The sequence below is a fragment of the Lissotriton helveticus genome, chromosome 1_1 (assembly GCF_964261635.1).
Source record: "Lissotriton helveticus chromosome 1_1, aLisHel1.1, whole genome shotgun sequence".
In the NCBI taxonomy this organism is placed as follows: domain Eukaryota; kingdom Metazoa; phylum Chordata; class Amphibia; order Caudata; family Salamandridae; genus Lissotriton; species Lissotriton helveticus.
Window position 1 is genome coordinate 1,994,282,668 of NC_136057.1, and position 22,117 is coordinate 1,994,304,784.

The window sequence follows — 22,117 nt, forward strand, 5'->3', positions numbered from 1 at the left end:
TCACCGTTCTTTAGCCCACTCTGCCACCCCAGTTCAGACATGGCTATATGCAAATCAGTCTGACCCTGTGCCTCATGGGAACAGTCCAGCCCGAACTGCCAAGCCATGTCTTCCCTGGACCGGAAACAAGCTTCCGAATCCGAAACCGGTCCCAGGATGCTTGTTTCCGGTCCAGGGAAGACATGGCTTGGCAGTTCGGGCTGGACGGTTCCCATAAGGCACAGGGTCAGACTGATTTGCATATAGCCATGTCTGAACTGGGGTGGCTGAGTGAACTAAAGAATGGTGGTGGATTAAACCCAGATCAGTTGACTGGGGGTGAGTGTTTGATTTGTTCAAACGCTCCGTCCATCATCCCCTTTTGTATCGCTTTGTTCGCCCTAAGAGTGGCAGGGTATGCTCAGACGTGAGTCCCTGGTTCACTTGGCCACTGGATTCAAGATAGCCTGGCTGATGAGGATTATGAATCCGAAACCGGTCCCAGGATTGCTTGTTTCCGGTCCAGGGAAGACATGGCTTGGCAGTTCGGGCTGGACTGTTCCCATAAGGCACAGGGTCAGACTGATTTGCATATAGCCATGTCTGAACTGGGGTGGCTGAGTGAACTAAAGAATGGTGGTGGATTAAACCCAGATCAGTTGACTGGGGGTGAGTGTTTGATTTGTTCAAAGGCTCCGTCCATCATCCCCTTTTGTATTGCTTTGTTCGCCCTAAGTGTGGCAGGGTATGCTCAGACGTGAGTCCCTTGTTCACTTGGCCACTGGAATCAAGATAGCCTGGCTGATGAGGATTATGAATCCGAAACCGGTCCCAGGATGCTTGTTTCCGGTCCAGGGAAGACATGGCTTGGCAGTTCGGGCTGGACTGTTCCCATAAGGCACAGGGTCAGACTGATTTGCATATAGCCATGTCTGAACTGGGGTGGCTGAGTGAACTAAAGAATGGTGGTGGATTAAACCCAGATCAGTTGACTGGGGGTGAGTGTTTGATTTGTTCAAACGCTCCGTCCATCATCCCCTTTTGTATCGCCGTGAGTAATGCAGGCGGTTGTTAATTAAGCCCGAGCTTCAATGGGAAGCCATTGTAGGATTAGCAGGGGTGGGGAATTGTGGGCACATTTCTTGCGACCTAACACAAAGCGCACTGCTGCATGTAGTGTTGTCTCAGTGGGCCTAGATTAACTTTGGGAATGTCTGAGAGAAAGGCAATTCCGTAATCTAGTCTGGAGAGGACGATAGACTGCACCACTGTTTTGAGGTCTTGTCACCTGTTTTATGTGGCTCGACTACTGAGAATTGCCAGCCTTGCAACAGAGATCCAGTTCAGGAGCAAGACTGAAATCCAATACCACTTGTATCATTCTATGTTAGGACTTAATGTTTTACTTTTTTTTTTAACTCTCACAGATTTCAAGGAGCATACCTGGAAATCTGAGGCAAGCACGAGTTCACTGAAGTACTCGTGGAAATATTTTCAAACTTGTCAGGGCATCCCAACTTGGAATGCTCACCCTCAGCCCGAGAGATTATTTAGGACCTGAATTTGTTGTGTCAGGCAGAGTACAGTCCATCAGGCTGGTGGAGGACATTACCTCTGCCACCCTGACGGACAAACACCCCCTAAATTTAGAGATTATTGGCTGCCCAGCATCACAGCTAACAGGACTCTTGCTGAAGTACACAGGATCCGCCGTTCTAGGACAGGCGGCCAATCCTATTCCTAGTTAGGCTCCGCGGCCTGGAACAAACTTCCCCCTGATCTTAGTCTAGTTTAATCAAAAGACCGCGTCAAAAAGAATTTTGAAACTTGGCTCTTTTCCCAAAGTTAATCACCTCTACCCATCCTTCAGCACCTGGACACTTTTTGGAGTAGCAGCGTACTATATAAATCCCGCCCATCATCATCACAGCGGTTCCTTTTAATGTACTGAAGGTTTAGGAGATGTCTGCCATCAGTTTTGATAGCCATTCACCAAGCTAAGATTTTCTATGTTTTTTTAAAAACAAACATTCAAAGCTGAAGATTGTTTTTGAAAAATAAAAAAACAATGACCACCACACCCTGGACCTTTTGCTGCCAAAGTGTTGGGGTCATTATATTTTTCTGTTTTTTCCTGGTCGTGACAGTCAGTGAAAAAAAGCATTACACCATCTCCCATAAGTAGGGCGGATGTTCAAATGTTCTTCCTCCAAAGTTCCCTCGGTTGGGCTGTTAGAGGAAGTATTCCGTCGATTGAGCCTGTGTGGGCGCTGTTGACAGAATACTTGAAATCTATCGTCTCTAACTGAGGGTTTGGTGGGCAGGGTAGTCTGTCGGGTTTGTGGTGGAGTATCCTGTGTACCTAACCTCAATCATTTCCTTAGTCACGAAAAAGTGTGTGAGTATATCTTTTTACAGGTATACATCTGAACTTCGGGGCTCAAATACCTGCCAACTGGGAGGTGGGGATAGGTAGCAGTAGTTCGCTAGTCTGAGGAATAAATTTATATTTGACTGAGGCCTCATACCACATTTCCAATTATATATCTCTGCGGAAATTACCTTTACGATTTAAACTGTTTAACTTTTGCTTTCACAGTTGCTTTTCTGATATTGTGTTTCATCAAATGCACACAGGTAAGTACTTGGAGTAAACCTTCAGTTATTAGATAATTCAGAAGTTCCAGTAATACTCTGCGGATTCCCAACTGTACTTGTAGAATCTTTGAATGTACTCCCATAAAGAAATGTGTGTCTGTTTGCACCTTTTGGAGATACACCCCTGCATTTGCACTTTAAACCTGTTTTTTTTTGTCTCCATGGGAAATGCATTTTTCTCATGAAAGCCTTCCCCTTCGTGCCCATCAATGTCTTGCAGTGCCCCACCCCACTTCCACTCAGCATACGAATTTACTACTTCAGTGGGCAGAACTTAATCGCAAAGGGTGTCCTGGATGGGAACATGGCTGCCAAGAGTGCTTTTTAGCAGCTATAAAGCCCCACACTGGCACGCCCATATAATGTCCACTGGAAAGCAATTTGCTCAAAGGTAATATTTCATCATGGTGAGGTAATATTAAGTTTGAGCAAATACGTGTATGTGGGTACGCTCTGGTGTTGTGCACAAAAGATGAATTTACATTCCTAAATGGAGGTGTTGTGCACCAGAGTTCAGCCTGGGTGCAAAAATCCCTTCAGAATCGGGCCTCGTGCTCGAATTTATTTCCAGTTAGAGGTTGTCTTGGATTGCCTAATGCTTTTCTTTCCTGAACGGTAGGGCTTGGTGGAGATCTCCTTAGAGACGAATCCGTGACTGTAACATTTTCTCCGACGTTTTTGATCATTTTCCAGTCCCTTTGTTCTGCCTGGGAGGATTCTTCCCGGAGAGTTGGAGATGGTACAGCTGGGGCAGTATAAATGCGTCGGTTCTGCTTTACCCACACATCAGCGTCAAACATGCCTTTTATTTACTGAACATGGAATATCCTTGTTTTATTCCCTCTACATCGAAGAAGCCTCGCGCGCTTCCTGCGCATATGTTTCTAGGTAATTACCTGGATTCTGAGGTCTCTGAGGATCCTTGTGCCACCTCGGCGTAATTACATGCTCGCTGCGGTCTCGGGCGCACCCTTGTCTGGTGGTTCAGGCGTGTACCAGGCGCCTCTCATTACGGGGTTTCTGTCAGCTCTTTGTCTTCAGCGAACTCGCAAGAGCCCGACCTCGAGGCTCAGATGTGACTAAGGTGCCTTTCCCCCCCTCCCCTCACCACGCATGTCTTCAAGGTAATAAACGCACAATCGGGTTCAAAACAAGCTTTTTATTTGAAATTTATATTTGGCATTTTTCTAAATATGGCAATTTATTTTCATGTTGTGCTGGTGTATTAGAACAAACCCCGGCTTAATACATTTACTGCACTTGTTTTAACTGTGTGCGCCTCCTGCTAGCTCGTGTGGGGGGGGGGGGGGCGGGGGGGGGGGTGCGTGTGGGTGTGTGTGAGTTGCACAAGCCAAGTTCTACAGCTTTGTAGCACTGTACAATAAGAGGGATGCGTGGGACACACAGAGGTGCAAGTGGATCTCCCGTAGAGATTGCAAGAATGTGCCTCAAGTATTGGCCTGGAGGGGGCTGGGTGGTGGGCTTAGAGACGGATGAGGCTTCCCTTGAATAGACGGGACTGCAAATCTTTCCAGCACAGGGCATATGCGGCTTAGTTCTGGGGAGATATGGAGTTGCAGTCTGTGTATGTGTAGCAGAAAGCGTGTCTTCCATTCTCCTTTTTGCTCTTCGCCTGGCACATCATGCTGCTCTTGCCTTACCTCCACAGCAGAGAGCAGCTTTGCTGCTAGTGAAGTGTCTTAGTCTAATGCCACATTGTGGCAGGGTGGTGTGTTACGGGTGTTTCGAGCCTACAGTAGATGGTTTGTAGTTCCAGATAGAAGACTGGTTTGATTGTAGCACGGAATTGTACAAAGCAACACATTGTGCACACAGGCGCAGACACACATGCCCTTACAAACACACACGCATATACCTAAACCACATCTAAAATTATTCCAAACACATATCTCCCTTGCACGTCAGACCTTCTACTTGCTCCCATTGCTCTCTGGTGCGAAATAGTAAGTGTTCTGTCTAGTGCACACATACATTTCACATTGTGCCCTTCTCTATCACTAGCAAACGTTACTTTTTAATGAGTCCAGCACTCAGCATTTCTATCCACCCAGTAGGTGACAAACAGTGTGGTGACTGATGGTTTGGTGTTTGAGCAGTGGAATCTACCACGCCTCTCCTTCAGCTCCGAGATCTTTCATCTGTATGGAAACCTCTGACCAGCCTCTTTTCCCCAGTAGGGACCTGCACTATTGCAACAGCTTTCACCTTCGCAAAGAGCGATTTGCACCATTTTATTACATGCATTTATACAACACTTTATGCCCCCGACGAGGTTTCAAAGCACATTGCTGCCAGATAGAAAGGCACTCTGTGCCTGTGGTATGGATGGAAACGTGTTTCTGCCTTGTGATCTCTCTGGGTATTTGATGGTGTGCATAAGGGCTATATTTGTGCTCTTATCATGTTGAAGCAAATGGATTGAAAGTTGGGCTATTTGCATAGAGGTTAATGTATGAGTGTGTTGTAGCCTATTTTGAAAGTGTTCTGGTGTTCAGTATGGCAGAGACTTTCACATCCGTGTCGAAGAAAGCAAGTAGCTGCACCTGAACATGTGTGTGTAGGGGAAAAACTTGAGAAAGCAGGCATCTGTGCAGGCATGCACTTATCTACGAGGTTTGGATTGCTCTCAATTATACTTTTATGCTTAAATACCTTTTTATTCAGTGTTAACAATACGAAACACAATAACATTTAAAAAATGTTCCAACATCCCGCCTCCTCAACCTCCATGACCACCTTAGTTGCACATCCTGCACTTCTGCTCCCAATCCCCATGTCGATGTACAGGATATGTGTGCCGCAGCCATTCTCTAATCTGGCAGTCTAGCCTGAGATCTCTGTGAAGCCTTATACTTTTACCAGAGACTCCGAATTGGGAGTCTTCCAATATATGCAGCACCCGTAATCTTTTAGGGCATCTAAATTCCCAGATATCTTTGGCTAGGTAATTATCAGTCAGCTCCATTGCTTCCTAAAGTCACCTTTTTCCCATGGACTTATATGACTATTTTGCCATAGCCTTTATACACCATATTCTACCCATCCACATAATGTATGTAAATATTATGGCGAACCCCCAGGTGGACAGTGTTGACTGTTTTTCATCGAACAGCAAATAGATATGATTTTTCCTTTCCTACAATACAAAGGGTAAATCTAATTTAATGGGCAGTCCAGAAAACTACTTCAGGGCATTCAGCTATGTGGGAGCCTCCAAATTCCCCTGCTGTCGGACAGATCGATCTAGAGATCCCTTAACATGGGGCAACCCCATGAGTTGTGTGTTAGGGAACCAAACTCCCCACAGACACTCCAGCACAATGAGCCCCTGCCGTGCGTAGTCTAGATGGAGTGGTGTACCACCAGCACAATATTTTTCGAAGGGACTTTTTCACGCCCGCATGGCTTGCAAAATTATTAGTTCTTATCAGAATATAATTCCAGAAACGGGCATCTAAATTAATCTTGAGTTTCCTCTGCTAAGCATTCTGGACTTGAATGGAAACATTGTTCTTGGCGGAGTCTCACTGAGCAGTCGATAAATTGTTGAAATGACATGCCCCACACCACTACATCGGAGGAAGAACTTCTTCGAGAGGGTCAATTCCCTGTTTGGGCTTTTCTTTATATTTGACTGAGAGACCCAATGATGAACCTGGAGATAGTGAAATTGCTGTCTCTCATGCATATCCAGCCCGGCTCTTAGCTGGTCGAACAACTTCACTTCCCCACTCTCAGACATGTCTCTTATAGTTTTGAAATTGCAATTCCCTTCCCACCAGCTGTGAAAGCGTTGCCTATCCTTCATGGGGAAGAAGCCCACGTAATCCGAGTGGTGTAAAGTGAGAGGGGGGACCGAGGTCAACCCCATCCACTGACTTGTTCTGTCCCACATGCACGGTGTTGCTCTTTTCATTGGGGAACTATAAATCTCGAGTCCCTTTGCGACCTCTGGTAAAGGCAACCTCCCATAGCAGTCCACCACTAAATGTATGGCTAATCATATACCAGCTTTTGCTTGTCTCCCTCCTCTGCCACTCATCAAGGTATTGGGTTGGGCTGCATAGTAATAGTTTATTCGATTTGGAACTCCCAGCCACCCTGCATGGTGTAAATCATGCATTGCCACATGCTGATCCTTTCCGTTCTACCTTGCCTTATGGATTCCATGCAACTTTGCGGCAATCCCTCAATCACCTCCTTTATATGTGCAGTAGCATTGCTTGAAACACATATAAACCTTTTGTCTGAATGGACAAACAGCTATGTGTCCTAACCATGAAATCAGCTTATGTTTACAGCATTGTAGCTCTGCTCCAAATGCCTTCTATAACCTCTGTAAGATTGCCTTATTCAGTTTCCAAATATATAATGGTGGAAGAAGACCACACAGCAGGATTGTAAAAGGTGAAAAAGATTATTGGAGTTTAAAGAAGTCAGCCCTTCAGACTTGCCTTAGTTTATTTCACAACCAGAAAATGTCTAGTATTCTTTAAGTTCATCTTTACAAGGTGTGAGGAAACATATCAGGTCCACCAACGAGAGCAATATGTTGTCAGCGAACATGAGTTGAAACTCGTTCCCACCAAATCGTATTCTTTTGTTAACGCTGCTGGCCCTAAAAGACCAAGCTAGAGGCTCCAGTTTGAGGGAGAACAGCAGAGGCGAGAGATGGCACCCTTTCTAGTTTCTCATTGTAGAGGCACCCACTGCGATAGCCATCCATTTAGCTTCACAGGGGCCCTCAGAACTCAGTAGCCTGTTATCAGCCACTTCCTCCACTTGTCTCACAAGCCAGTTTCCTTCAGGGTGCTTTAAATGAAGTCCCAAGCTAACCTGTCGAATGCATTATCAGCATTCAGGTAGACTAGGGTAGCTTTTCTACTACAAGTACTCCCATTGGCCATGAGATGAGGTGCTTTCTTTGTGTTATTTTTCATTTGTCTTCTTGTGATAAATGTCACCTGATCCGAGTGAACAGTGTCCCCAATCACCACTTTCTGCCAGAGGGAGGTGATCTTAGCTCAGATTTTAGCATCATTGTTTAGCAGTGAAATAGGCCTGTTGGAGATATGTGTGCCGAGTGCCTTCCCTGGATTTAGAACCAAAGAAATGGTGGATTTGGCCATTTTGGGTGCTACTGCTCTGTTATCCACTGCTCATGGAAGACTTTGAGCAGCAATGGCAGCAGCTGACACCCAACGGTTTTATAACATTCTTGAGGAATGAGGGCTAGAGATGGCATTGGGAATCTCCTCTTTTGTGGTTGGTAGTTCTAACACCTAACAGATCTCCGGAGGGCGGGATCTGTGAGCTATTTCTCATAGAGTTCTTTGTAGAGTTCATGAAAATATCTACCCTTGTCCCCCTCTCCACTGCAGTTCACTTCTTTTTTTTTTTACTTCAACTACATGTTTTCTTGCTTGATTCATAAAACTTGATGTGCAATTACACTGGAAGGTAGTTCACTATTTCTGGCTCTATCGTCCTAATTTGACCTCTTATGGATGTGCGTTTCTTAGACACTTTTTGCGATTGCAATTATAACTCTCAAACCATGATGACTATGGGCCTAGGATGAAACCAAGGGTGAAAGGATGCTACTCTTGGGGTTGCGAGCTTGTATCATGGTATATTTTCTTTAGTCAATCCAGAAGTGGCAGAGAGCAGCCTTCTGGAATGAGCATTATACAGCCAGCCATTGATTATGTTCAGTGTAGTATAGGCTGTACACTGTCCGCTATTTTGCACACGCCGCTTGCTGATTATCATAATACTTTTTACAATAAAAAAAATCCTGCATTTGGTTTTATTGTATTGTTCACTAATGTACATGAATTTGATTGCTATTCCTTGATGGCTATTCTTTTCCTGGTTCCCTAGTCTGCCACTGAGAGTCGCCATCTTGGGGCAGTGCGCTCTCTAGTTTCCGTGGCTGCTGAGACCATAAATACGTGTGCTGTGCAGTCGCAGGCGCCTTGAGGGGTTACCCTGCTCTTCGCTCCCGTTCTCCTCCTACCTATGCTATTTTGCACACTCCGATTGCTGCTAATTACAATACTTTTTACATTTAAAAAAATCCTGCATTTGGTTGTATTGTATTGTTCACAAATTTGATTGCTGTTCTGTGAGGGCTTTCTTTTCCTGGTTCCCCAGTCTGCCGCTGAGAGTCGCCATCTTGGGGCAGGGCGCTTTCTAGTTTCTGTGGCTGCTGGGACCATAAATACGTACAGTGTGCGGTCGCAGGTGCCTTGAGGGGTTACTCAGCTCTCCGCTCACGTTCTCCTCCTACCTACGCTATTTTGCACACGCCGCTTGCTGCTAATTATAATACTTTTTACAATTAAAAAAATCCTGCATTTGGTTTTATTGTATTGTTCAAGAATTTGATTGCTGTTCCATGAGGTCTATTCTTTTCCTGGTTCCCTGGTCTGCCACTGAGAGTCGCCATCTTGGGGCAGGGCGCTCTCTAGTTTCCGTGGCTGCTGGGACCATAAATACGTGCGCTGTGTAGTCACAGGCGCCTTGAGGGGTTACCCTGCTCTCTGCTCCCGTTCTCCTCCTACCTATGCTATTTGGCACACGCCGCATGCTGCTAATTATAATACTTTTTACAATCAAAAAAATCCTGCATTTGGTTTTATTGTATTGTTCACTATTGTACATGAATTTGATTGCTGTTCTGTGAGGGCTATTATCTTCCTGGTTCCCCCGTCTGCCACTGAGAGTCGCCATCTTGGGGGAGGGCGCTCTCTAGTTTCCGCGGCTGCTGGGACTATTAATACGTGCACAGCGTGGTCGCAGGCACCTTGAGTGGTTACTCTGCTCTCCGCTCACGTTCTCCTCCTACCTATGCTATTTTGCACACGCTGCTTGCTGTTAATTATAATGCTTTTTACAATCCGAAAAATCCTGCATTTGGTTTTATTGTATTGTTCACTATTGTACATGAATTTGATTGCTGTTCTGTGACGGCTATTCTTTTCCTGGTTCCCCCGTCCGCCACTGAGAGTCGCCATCTTGGGGCAGGGCGCTCTCTAGTTTCCGCGGCTGCTGGGACTATTAATACGTGCACAGCGTGGTTGCAGGCACCTTGAGTGGTTACTCTGCTCTCCGCTCACGTTCTCCTCCTACCTATGCTATTTTGCACACGCTGCTTGCTGTTAATTATAATGCTTTTTACAATCCGAAAAATCCTGCATTTGGTTTTATTGTATTGTTCACTATTGTACATGAATTTGATTGCTGTTCTGTGACGGCTATTCTTTTCCTGGTTCCCCAGTCTGCCACTGAGAGTGGCCATCTTGGGGCAGTGCGCTTTCTAGTTTCGTGGCTGCTGGGACCATCAATAAGTGCGCTGCGCGATCGCAGGCACACCTAAGGCATGCCCGTCTGCGCCCGTCAGCGTCCCTGAAGCGGCCAGCGCCAGCCATGCTGCTGCTTGGGCTCCTGGTCCAGAGGATATGTTGTGCTACACCAGCAATCTTATGCGGGTACTCCATCCCCACTCTTGTTCCCACCAATGTCATTGGGATATGCTTGTGTGCAAAAACAACATCTGCTTGACATGTGGTTTTAAGCTGGGTTAGGGTTCGCTCAATTCTGCCCAAATGCGTGCCTCATCTAGCAGGCCCATGAGGCCTTTCCCCCTTTTTGGCTGCTATGATAAATGCTCGTTCTCTCAGGAAACACCATTTGGATGTCTTTGACCTCCTCGTGGATAGACATGTGGACCTCTTGTTTATCACTGAGACTTGGCTAGATACCACGTCTGATCCCATTGTCGCCCTGGCTACTCCTGAGGGCTATAAGATCTCTAGAGTGGACCGCCCAGAGGGTAGGGGGGCGGAGTGGCTATTATTTAAAAGAACAAGTGGGACCTCCACAGGGGCGATGTTACTTCATGGGGGGATTGTGAAGCCCTTGCCTTTAGCATTCGCTTCTCGGCTCACTTCACTCTGGAAGGTTCTTTGATCTATAGGCCTCCTGGCCCTGCTGGGGCCTTTCTTCAAACATGGGGTGATGCTGTGGTTCCTCGGGCTTTTCGATTCTCCCACTACATTGTTCTAGGTGATCTTAGTATTCACCTTGACCAGACTGATGCTAGGAACACACTTGTCTTTCTTGGCATTTTACATCTTGCCCACATTTCTCAGTGGATTAGAATCCCCACTCACCAAGCAGGTCATATTCTTGACCCAATCTGCTCCAACTTTCTCATCTTGGTGGAAGATCCGTGTCAGGTCCCTTGGTCGGGCCACTTTCTAACCTACTTTTCTTGGGTAGTTACCAATGCCGTCCCGCCAGCTCGTTGCTATCGTAAACCAACATTTAGCGAAATTGATCCGCTTGTGTTTAACCCAGCCTGGGATGCCGCCAGGCCCGCCCTCCGGAGGGATCTTGAGGGTGGACTTGGCGGGTTCACAAGCTGGGTTTCTAACACCGTGGATACGTTAGCCTTGTCTCCCCCCCACCCCCACTAGGTTTTCTAGGGAGTCCCCGTCCAAACCCTGGTTCATGCCCAACCTCAAAGCGTTTAAACATGAATGTAAGATACTTGAGTGGGCTTGGCACCTTAGAGACTTCTGCCAGGTAGCTAAGCTGAAACTTAATCTTATACAAAAAAAATTCTATGTGGCTATAGCTCAGGCCAAAAGTCGATTCTATTCAGCCCACATTGATTCTGCAAAAAACTATTCTAAGGACATTTTTGCCATTATCCAGAGCTTTACGTCCCCCACTGACCAATCAAATATGTCTCCATGCCTGGTGCAATAATCTCTCCAGCTTCTTCATGGATAAAATCGGTATCATTCAGGCGGCTTTTACTTCTTGCCGCAGTACTACAGTTGTCACTTTGGTGTCACCACCTGCTAATCCTATTCACTCCCTTCATGCATTTAGGCCTGTTGACCTGCCCAGCTCTCTCAAGATTCTTAAGCGCTTCAAATCAGACTCGCCTTCGGACCTCAGTTCAGCCAGATTGTTGGCAGCTGCTGCAGAGACCATCAATGCTGAAGTGAATAGTATCATTAACATGTCCCTTCAGGAGGCCTGTGTCCCGGAGGTCTGGAAGCAGGCCAAGATTCTTCCTCTTTTAAAAAAGTCTTCTCTGGATCCCCTTAGCCCAGGGAATTATTGTCCCATCTCCCTTCTGCCTAGTTTGCCTATGGTGTGTGAGAAGGTGGTGAATAAACAACTCACTGAGTTTGTCGAAAGCTCGGGCCTCCTGCACCCGTCCCAGTCAATGTTTAGGGCCTCCCACAGCACTGAGTCAGCCCTGGTGGAGGTCTCGGAAGCCATTCGGGAGTGTTTTGGATGCAGACGGGAGGGTGGCACTGATTTTGCTCGACCTGTCGGCGGCGTTCAACACGGTCCCACACTCCTCACTCGACTCGCCAAGATTGGGGGTATGGATTCAAGAAAACCTCTCTTTCCTCATTCAGGTTAAGAAGCTTGCCGGCAATTGCTTCGGTCTTCTTAAAACCTTGAGGAAATTTCTCTCTCTTCTTCCTAGGGCTGCGCTCTTATTCTATCTCGGCTGGAATATGCCAATGCTCTATATGCTGGCATCCCTGGCTATTTGTTGAAGAAGCTTCAGGTGGTCAGACTTATCCTTGACATTTCTTTTAGAAGTAGTGTGAGTGAACACCTGGCTTCCCGTGGCAGACTGGGTCAAGTTCAAATCCTTAGTTATTGCCCACCGCGCTCTCCACGGCCACAGTTTTGACTGGGAGTGAGTGTTTGATTTGCTCAAACGCTCCGTCCATCATCCCCTTTGGTATCGCTTTGTTCGCCCTAAGCTGGCAGGGTATGCCCAGACGTGGGTCCCTTGCTCACTCTGCCACTGGATTCAAGGTAGTCTGGCTGAGGAGGGGTATGAATCCGAAACCGGTCCCAGGATGCTTGTTTCCGGTCCAGGGAAGACATGGCCTGGTTATTCGGGCTGGACTGTTCCCATGAGGCACAGGGTCCGACTGATTTGCATATGGCCATGTCTCCACTAGGGTGGTGGAGTGAGCTAAAGAGTGATGATGGATTAAACCCAGATCAGTTGACTGGGGGTGAGTGTTTGATTTGCTCAAACACTCTGTCCATCATCCCCTTTGGTATCATCCTGTGTGAAAGGGAAGCAAGATGTAACTCATAGTGAAGTCAGTCAATGACTAAAGTGGGCTGAAACATTCCCCCTTGTTGCATGCCGGAGTGGGTGGAAGAAAATGTGAATGGCACATCCACATACTCGTGAATGAAGACTGGCTGAAAGCCCATATAAGTAACTATGGTATACACATAATTTTAGTAAAGTGAAAAGGTATTGGGTAACACAGACTTTAAAAAGTCAATCAGTCTGTCATTGTCTGCCAGCCTCTTGCTTTTGGGAAAGAAGGAGAGAAAGAAAGAAGGAAGGAAAAAATGTAGAAAGGAAGAGGAATAAAAGAGTTAGGAAAGAAAGGAAAGAGGATGGACAGAAAGAAAGATGGAAGACAGAAAGAAATAGGAAGACAATGGAGAAAGAGAAAGGAAAGAAAGAAAGGTTGACAAAAACATGAAAGAGGAAGAAAAGAAAGAAGAAAGAAAAAGGCAGGCAACAATGAAAGACAATAGAAATAAAGAAAAAGGATGGCAAAAAATAAAGAGGAAGGCAAGATAGATAGAGAAACCACTGAAAGAACAAGGGAGTCAAGAAACAAAAAAGGGAAAGAAGAAAGAAAGAGAAGGGAAGTAAAGAAAGAGGGAAGAATGAAGGAAATAAATTTAAAAACTAAGAAGCAAAGAGACAGGAAAGAAAGAAGCAAAGAAAAAAGAGGAAAGAAGGAAACTAAGAATAATTGATAGACAGAGCACTCTCATGAGCTTATATTCAGAGTTCATGTGAGCTGATGGTACGGTGTGAAAAAAGCAGCAGTCAGATAAACAATGTGCACTTCAAAAGGAATTTACACCACCATTGGCAGGAGGCAGAAACTGATAAAGCAGGAATGTGCCCTGTGCTCACATACGGTAGAAACAATCCTGCTATCACTTTGGGCTCTGTAAACACAGGCAACAATAAAGTAATAATAAAGTAAAAACAAAAAACTGGTACTGAAGGGAACTACCTTGTGTGTGGTGAATTTAGCCAATGGCCGAAGTAGGCTGATCTACTGCCCCATGCTCTAGTGGGCAGAAGCAAAATGTGAATGTTGCGAAACAGACCAATGGATAAAGAGAGGTGGCTGAAAGTCTCTTTCAGTCAAGTCAAGTCAAATGCTCTTATAGAGCGCACTTTTCACCGTGAGGTCTCAAGGCGCTTAGCAGCGAGAGACAAAGTAAGTCGAACATACCTGTAATTGTAGTCAAATCACATGGTCTTGGCTAACTCCAGACCTACAATGAGAGAGAGGAAACAATCTAGCTTATTGACTGTGCATCAGCTTTGCTCCTTTTCTGCGAATTGGAATTAGGGAATTTTATCCCACCAATCAATTTTTGGACACTTTATTTCAATGTAAGTATCCAAAAATACTGTGAATCTGACCATATTAAGAAGAGATTGATACATTATTTTTAATTTTTCAATGTATAACCTTGGAAAAATATTGTGAGGTTATTTTGCACTGTTGTACTAGGTGAAATGAGGTTTATTGCTTGTCTTTTCCTTCTTTCATGTAGTGGAACTGACACTAATTTGTACGCTCAGACTTGCTGTTAGTCTCATTCCAACCCATAAGCACATTAGCTTAAAAGGAAGAAGCCCTCGTTAACGTTGCTGTGCCTCATTCTTCTATCATGCTTTGATATTGAAGTGGTGGTCTGTAAAGTTATTTTCAGTATCTTAACTTGTCTGTTCCGTAAGCCGAAATTACATTCTAGAGGTATGTTAAAGCCTGTATCAATTCACATTTTACTCATGCCGAAAGGGAAATACCGAGTTCTTCTTTACCTAGAGACAGGAAGAACTATTTAGCACCGCTGCATACCTCATCTACAGTTAATTTAACTTGACCATTTTTATTTTGTATGTACAAAAACGTTAATATAACTTATTAGCATGAAAAAAATTAAAACACCATGGGGGTGGGGGGGGTGTCATTTACAGCCCCATGGGTGGTCCGCTGAGGCCACTGTGGGAGTGGAGACAAAGCCTCCGCTATCGTGGTGGTAGCCCACCAAGCATTTTCCTGTGAACAGTCACTCTGTTCCTTAATTTCTGATGAAAGCACTTGTCTCACTTTCCCACGCTTGCCCCAAATTTAATCTGCCCATACTATAGAGAACAAGTTCAGAGAGCAGAAGCAAGACGCAGAGGGCTTATATGCCTCCTGAATGCCTCTAAAGAAATGCACCCTATTTTTTTCGCCCTCTCTTCGTTGCCACGTAATATCAAGCCAAAGGGGATATGTCCGGCCAAAGCACAGATGGTTATGACAGTGTTCAGGAAGACACAAAATGTATTTAGGTCAGTCTCAGTTTTATACACTGCCTTGTATTGTATGTGTCTGCCTTCTGGCTGCACTGCTGCTTTGTCTTGGGTCCCATATGGTCCCTATTTTTATTGTAGTGCCATAAGGTATCATACAGACTATGTTCACAGCTACTGTCCTGCCACATGTTAGATTCTTCCTCCATCTGTCTTGATCACTTTGCTTCATTCTTTTTCATGCCCGCTGCTTCTCTCCACCTAACCTCTTTCTGTTCTGCCATATTGTCCATCCATCTAGCTCCCAATCCCAATTTGTATGTCCCTAACACCCAAAAACATTGAAGCAAGAATGTTGTGGTCAGCAGAGTAAGGAGAATTATAAGGAGCAGAGATTTATTCAGAGTATATAATTTTTTCTTTTCACATACCCTCTAAATCCTCCTGCATCCTTCACAACTTTGTATCGCTCATTCTTCCAATGTGGGAGTTGGATTCCTTTTTGTGGAATTTCAGCTTGCTGAGCCAGCAGACTCAACTATACCTAACGAATTGGGTACATCCGGATTAAGGGGGTTGCTTTCTGGTGTAGGAGGGACTTTTTCTGACAGTGTTGGATGGACTCCGTTAGGGTAGAGTAGTATTGATTTCAGTGTTGCTATGCTGTTCTGCAATAGGGATGATGTGCTAGACCATGATGAAATATAAATGTACATGGAATTTCCAGAGGTTAGGAAACATTGGTTCAAGCTCTTCAACCCATCCCTTATTATCAGCAGTGCCATAAGCTGTGAAAATATTTTAAGGTCCTAACTAGTAGATATACCCATGATTGAATTTCCCCCTATAAATGATGCAGTTTAGTTGCAAGTCGTACAAAGAGAAAGAAGTTGACTGTCAGTATTTGGTGTTGGAGAAGGAACATATATAAATATTTCCTTTTAATTTGCCTGCTTAGCACTGAAAACTTGTTTTGTTATCCTGATTCTTCGGTAAGGTAGCAAATTCAAAATAATATTTTACATCTTGCCAAATATAATGAACTGTACAGTAGGTTGATGAATCCGATTTGTTTTTTTCTTTTAGATCCTCGTGGAAAGGTCTTCCAGAGCTCACCAATGAAAATGGACAATATTGCTCTTTTAGCTGCGAGACACAAGCGTGGTCCATAGCTACAGTACTCGAGGTTCTCTTTGACTTGTAAAATGGTTATTAATCATTGTCACCTGTGCTGTCTTATTTGTTAAAGTGAAATAAATGAATATTCTGCTTTGATTGCACTTTCACAATTATATAAGATATTCAGAATTTAAGAATAGTCAACCGAACAAGCACATTAAAAACTATTTCTCATATCCTGCTTTGTGTTCATCAAAATGATTGTTGTTTTTGACATGCACTCTTTGCGATGTACAGATTAAGTGTTTTTTTTTCAAGTTTTCTAAAAACTTACCTGTATAAAGTGAAGAAAGATGATGTGAAGAATTAGGATTGATTGTATGATGTAAACTTGAACATCTTTTACGACAATATTTTAACATTTCACTTAAATTAGTTTTATTCATCCACCTAAGTCTTTTAGAGCCGCATAAAATGATGGGTTGCAAAAAGAGACGCAATGCGTGGGCATGCATATGCCTGCACATGTGCGTGACATCCACACCTTACACTGATCTATTCGAAACTGCCATTGTACAGGAAGTTTTATGTGTACTGTAGTTTTCTGAACTGCGTGACACTGTGACAGCTTTTACATTGGTACGGATAGCGTAGTTTAGCAAAAGCAGCCTCATATATATATATATACTAACTGCACATTCATTGCAATTTTACTGTTCATCTTTCAGTGTTCTAGTCATCTCATGTGTGTACTACGATTACAAGGCACATGGGGCAAATGAACGTTAGAATCTTAGTGCATGACTTTTGGAAGTGTGGAAGAGGTACAAGCTTCGGTGATGGTACTTCCCCATAGACTTTGTCTCTTTTTTATCTTTGGAAAATACCATATTTTAGATAATGTTAAAATTAAATAAATGAGGGATTCAGTTTACTCAGGTTAGATTGATTGATCATGAGACCTCGATTAAAATATACATTGTTTTGCACATCACTCATTGGTATCTGAACGTGTGGATTCTGTAGTGTAGGTTGCTTTTGACTTTTGTTCATGTTTTAAATATTTTCGATTACCCCAATACAGATTTTATGTACAGAACCTGTATAGACATAGATTAATTATAGGGAAGAAACAGAACTGAAAAGAATAATACTTGTTGAACCATATTTAGTGAGCAGTTTGCTACTGACCTTATGAACACAGTTATTACATAGTGTATTTAGGAGATAAAACAGTAGTCTAAGTACTGTGTGATATGTGTGTCTTTACAGATGGGAATTCATTTTCTCTACATCTTCTTAGACATCAGGCCATACTGTTCAAATTGTTCTTTCTTACCATTATGAAAGATACAACCTTGCATTTAACTATTAAACACTGTATTCACTTGTTTGCCATAATGTGTATATTATACTCTGACCTACATTATTGTCTGAAATTTCATTTGCACTTACGCAGTGGCCAAAAGTGGCATTCAGAAATATGTCTTGGAAATTAATTGTATTTGCCATGCATGTGGTAGATGTATAAGCAAACTGTTGCACGTACAAGTCACAATTCTACGTTTACACTTAACTATTTACAGAGAATATGATGTCCATATTGCCATTGTTTGTCTGTGAAGGACACAGAATAAAATATGTCAACACCTTTTGTTTTGGATATTTTGTTTATGAGCTAGCATGCATAGTTGTAATTCTTTTCTGCGCTGCACAATTAATCCCCACAGGCTGTGTTTTGGTTCACAAGGTTTTTGCAGATTAACTAAACTGAAGCACATACAGGTTTAGCTATTCCACTGTTCGTTTTGTGAGTGTTGGGTGGGGTTGTTGTTTTAACTTTGTATTGAATGCAAAGATAATGTTTTCAAAATATTCAAATTTGCCATTTCTGTGCTTCGTCTTATAGTTCCCTGGAACAATCCTGCCCAAGTTCCATCAGCAGACATTTCTTATCATACATTTTAACCTGATAGAGACATCGAGCCGCAGATTCCTTTACTTAGAATATCCCCAGGCGTCAGACCGGATCCAGAAAACATTTTGCAGCAGCCCCGTGGGATGGCGCTGCATGGCTATGCCCTCACGTCGTCCACGGACGTGACGTCAGCGAGCTAACGTCAGTTTTTCTTCTTTTCTGCTTCCCCATGCGGATCCAGGAAAACAAGTGGTTCCTTGGCCTGTTTACAGGCCTTCCCGATGCATTCGACATCACAGAACAATGTGCAATGCCTTCTGTCTTCAAAGCTTGTGAGACCTGTACGCAGCAGATGTCTATCACAGATCCGCACGCGATACGTATGTGTTGCCTGGGAATGCACCACGACTCTGAAGAGTGCGATGCCTGTCGGAAACCAAAGTCCCTGAGTGAGCGTGGTATGAAGCTGCTGGCCGCCCGGATGTCAGGTCCTGTGCCTTCACACCGCCGATCTCTTTCTCGGGATTGGGCCCGGTCACGGGTCATTGCCGGGGATGTTGTTCAGAGACAAGTAACCACTAGCATAAGTCACAGAGGTCGTCCTCCCGTAAACGTTACGATGGGGCCCGCTGCTCTCGGTCTTTGTCAGGCACAGATGCCCAGGAGTCGGCTCCCCCATACCCACCCTTTCCAGGTGTCGGAGTGACTCGGACCTAGATGGAGACCTTTTCAAAGGCTCTCCAGTCTTTCTTTGGGTCACCTCCTCTTCCTGGTGCGACTTCAGGTCCCACAGAGGAGATAGGCACTCTTGTCGGGTCTTCGCCTGCGGATTCGTCCTCGGCGCCGGCTGCATGCCTCGACTCCGGAGTCTATAGGATGTCGGGACACGGCCCGGAGGGGCATCCCAGTCGTCCGTCCAGCCCACCCGTACAGTCGATGCATAGCCCTTTGTGGCTTCCTGCACTGACGTCAGCTGCGCCACCGAGTTCGACGTCCTGTCAACCTCTTTCCTCCCGGCAGGTGGAGGACAACGCCGGTCTGCACCCAGACTGAATCCCCTCTGGAGGTTCTTGACGTCGATGTGGCGTCAACGGCTCCTCTGTTACAGGAGGATGAAATCCCTCTGGGCTCACCATGCCAAAGGTCGTTTTGGTGCACCGTGGTGCAGGTACCTTGTATTCCATCGTCTTTGCATCAGCCTCAGGCTCCTCCATCTTTATTGTCTGGTGGACGAGTTAGCCTCCAACCTTCCCCAACCAATTGTTTATTGTCGCCCCCAAAATGGCGACATAGGCTAGTGCGGCTTTCGCGAGGGCTATTCGCAGGGCTGTGGATATTTTTCAATTGCAGCCCCCTGTGGTTTCCCTGCCCTCGGATCCTTTACTGGCTCTCCTCTACCTAGAGCCTCTGGACGTGGAGCCTTTGCTGCCCCTTGGTGGGTCTTTGTTTGACATCCTGCTTGGTACCTGGGCACAGACCAACTATGGTGACCCTGTTGATCGGCCCATTGCACCCCGGCATTGCCCGGCTCCAGGCAATCCAGTCCCTTCACCCTAGAGCTCAGGGTCTGGTTGTCCAGGTGGCTTTCACCTTGCAGCCTCTTCCACTCTGCCGTTGCTGCCTCACACTAGGGAGTCTCGGTGATTGGAGACATGTGGTCACCACATTTTTGCGTCTGCCAGTGCGGGCATCCGTGCCTTGAACAAATCTTGTGTGTTTGCACGTGCTTCCTTTGCCCTTTGGGACTTGGTTGAGCTCCTTCTTCCTTCTCTCCCAGAAGGGCCCCGGGCTTACTTGCATCACCTTCTTCGTGATGGCTGGGTAATGGCACAATTTTCCATTCGATCGGCCCTGGACGGTACTGACTCTGTGGGTAGGGCAATGGCCCGGTCGGTTGTTTTGCATCGCCATGGTTGGCTACGCAATGGTCATTTTCTCCACAATGTTCGGGACACTCTTCGGGATCTGCAATTCTATGGCGTGGACCTTTTTGACTGTCACGCTGATTCAGCGGTCTCTCGCCTTATGTCTGGTCTCCTGTGATTTTCTGGCTCTTGCAGCCTGACTTTCTAGTCCTTGTGGCCTATATTTTCAAACGTTGTATTTCTTTGTGTTGCTTTTTCTTGTGCATAGGTAGCGTTGCCTTGCTTGTTTTGGACCCTGGGTTGTAATGTGTAATACCTGGATGGTCTATGCGGCTACTCCTCCATGTTTGCCTTTAAGTACGGCTGGTCAGCTGGTTCTGCCACCCTTTCTATCTGTTAGCTTGTCTCAAGAAGAGCCTCCTTGCCGGGGTTGAAACTTACCCTATGTGGGGTATTTGCTGGCTATTGTGTAGCAGCCTTCCTACACAGAAGGCTTGGTAGGCTCCTGTGGATTCTTCCTCACAGAAGTTCTTCTGTGGATCAGTCTGTCCTCTCTTTCTGCTGTTATGCAACCCACAGGTTGGCGTCGCTCTATTGCACTTTCAGTTGGGGTGTACGGTTGGTCCGTAGTACTTCAATGCATCTGTAGAGGTTCACTACTGGCTTTTGCTTCGCCTGCCTCTTCCAAGGGTGTTTTTCAGCTTCGCTGTGCTCCTCTTTGTCGATGATGGATTCTCTTCTTTTCGCCAGCCACTGTCCATTCGGACACCTTGTTCTGTTCCATTCCGGCACAGTTCTTCCGCAGCTGACGCCCTGCCATCGTATAGCACCAGGGCAGAGCCTGGTGGTAAGGCCCCCAGATATGCAGAGCTGCACAGCACAACTCTGTGTTTGCACGTAGTGTGAGTAGACCCTGGTATGTTTGCTGTCATGGAATTCCTGCGTTCTTTCTTCCGCTTCTGCGGTGACTGGTTCTACCCTCCACTCTCCGGAATGGGTAGTGCTTTCTCGTACTTTAGCTCTGTCTGGACTGTCTGTAGGCGGTGGCGCCTTCGCCACATACATCTATGCTGTACACTGCCTTGTGCCCTCATTTTTTGTGCATTTCCCAAGCAGGAGTTTTCCTATTTCCCTGCTACTTCCGCGCAGATGTTTTCCACGCTTCTTCTTGGGGTTCCTGCTGTAATACTCTCAGAACAAGTGTTCTCCTCAGAATACTCGCTGTCTTGGGTGGTCTTGTCTGTACATCCCTAGACCATTACATTGGTCCTGACTGTTTCCACTTTCGTGTCCTGCTCTATCTCCTCGTCTGTCTCCCGGAGGACCGTGACTCCTCCTGGACAAGTGGCTGATGTCCCTTACGGTTCTGGAGATTGTTCTGTCCGACTCTGCTTCATCAAGACTGTTGGTACTTATGGTGTAACCTTGTTTTGTTTTATGCAACACATCCCTTTTAGATGTGTATCTAACTTAATATATATATCTGCTCTCTCCTATTCCCACAGCGGGGTCACGCATGCAAGGTTCCTTGCTGCGGTGTCCGTGGTCTTCGCCCTGGTCTGCTCATGGTTCGAGCTCTTGTGTGCGTGTATCTGGCTTGCCGGAGCCCCCCTTTTTGCCGGTTGCCTACCTGGTAATGCGTCCTTCGCATCTGAGCTCTCGCTACCCTACATGGGGATTTCCCTGTACTTGGTGTGGTTCTGGCGTCCACTCTGTATGCTTATGTGTATTGTCTTCCACATTAATACCAGTCTTACTGTGGTCCTATTCTGGGTGCCTCTGCTTGTTGCCGTCAGCCTTCACATGAAAGGAGCGACTGCGAACTGGAGCGTCTTGTGTTTCTGGTAATACCAGCACTTTCTGGCAATGGGTCGGCATCCTAGCAATGCTGCCTCCGTATCTTGGTTGGTGCAGGGTCAACAGTGCTTTTTCCCACTGTTGTGCATGCTCGACCAGGATGCGCTGATTCTGTCATACCATTTTGTCCTCTCTCTGGATCTTGCTTCCTGTCAACACATCGGATCATGTGGATCCATCGGACCCTACGCTCAGTTCATCTTCTTTTACGAAGCTATGAACTCTCACTTTCGCAGTGGCATTCTGGCTCTGTGCTTTCTTTCTATCAACCGGGTACACATACGGGGGTTTTCGTGC

At 45.6% G+C, this 22,117-nt stretch overlaps 1 protein-coding gene across 3 annotated transcripts in view; it reads left to right on the forward strand.

Moving 5' to 3' along the window:
* AGL (amylo-alpha-1,6-glucosidase and 4-alpha-glucanotransferase) overlaps positions 1–17,830 on the forward strand; it is a 421,834-nt gene extending 404,004 nt beyond the window's left edge. For all 3 annotated transcript variants that reach the window (XM_078644341.1, XM_078644358.1, XM_078644350.1), the window contains exon 34: positions 16,148–17,830. In XM_078644341.1, coding sequence (XP_078500467.1) covers positions 16,148–16,265 — 118 coding nt within the window. In that variant the 3' untranslated portion in view covers positions 16,266–17,830. The remainder of the gene's footprint in view (positions 1–16,147) is intronic.
* Positions 17,831–22,117: the final 4,287 nt, after the last annotated feature.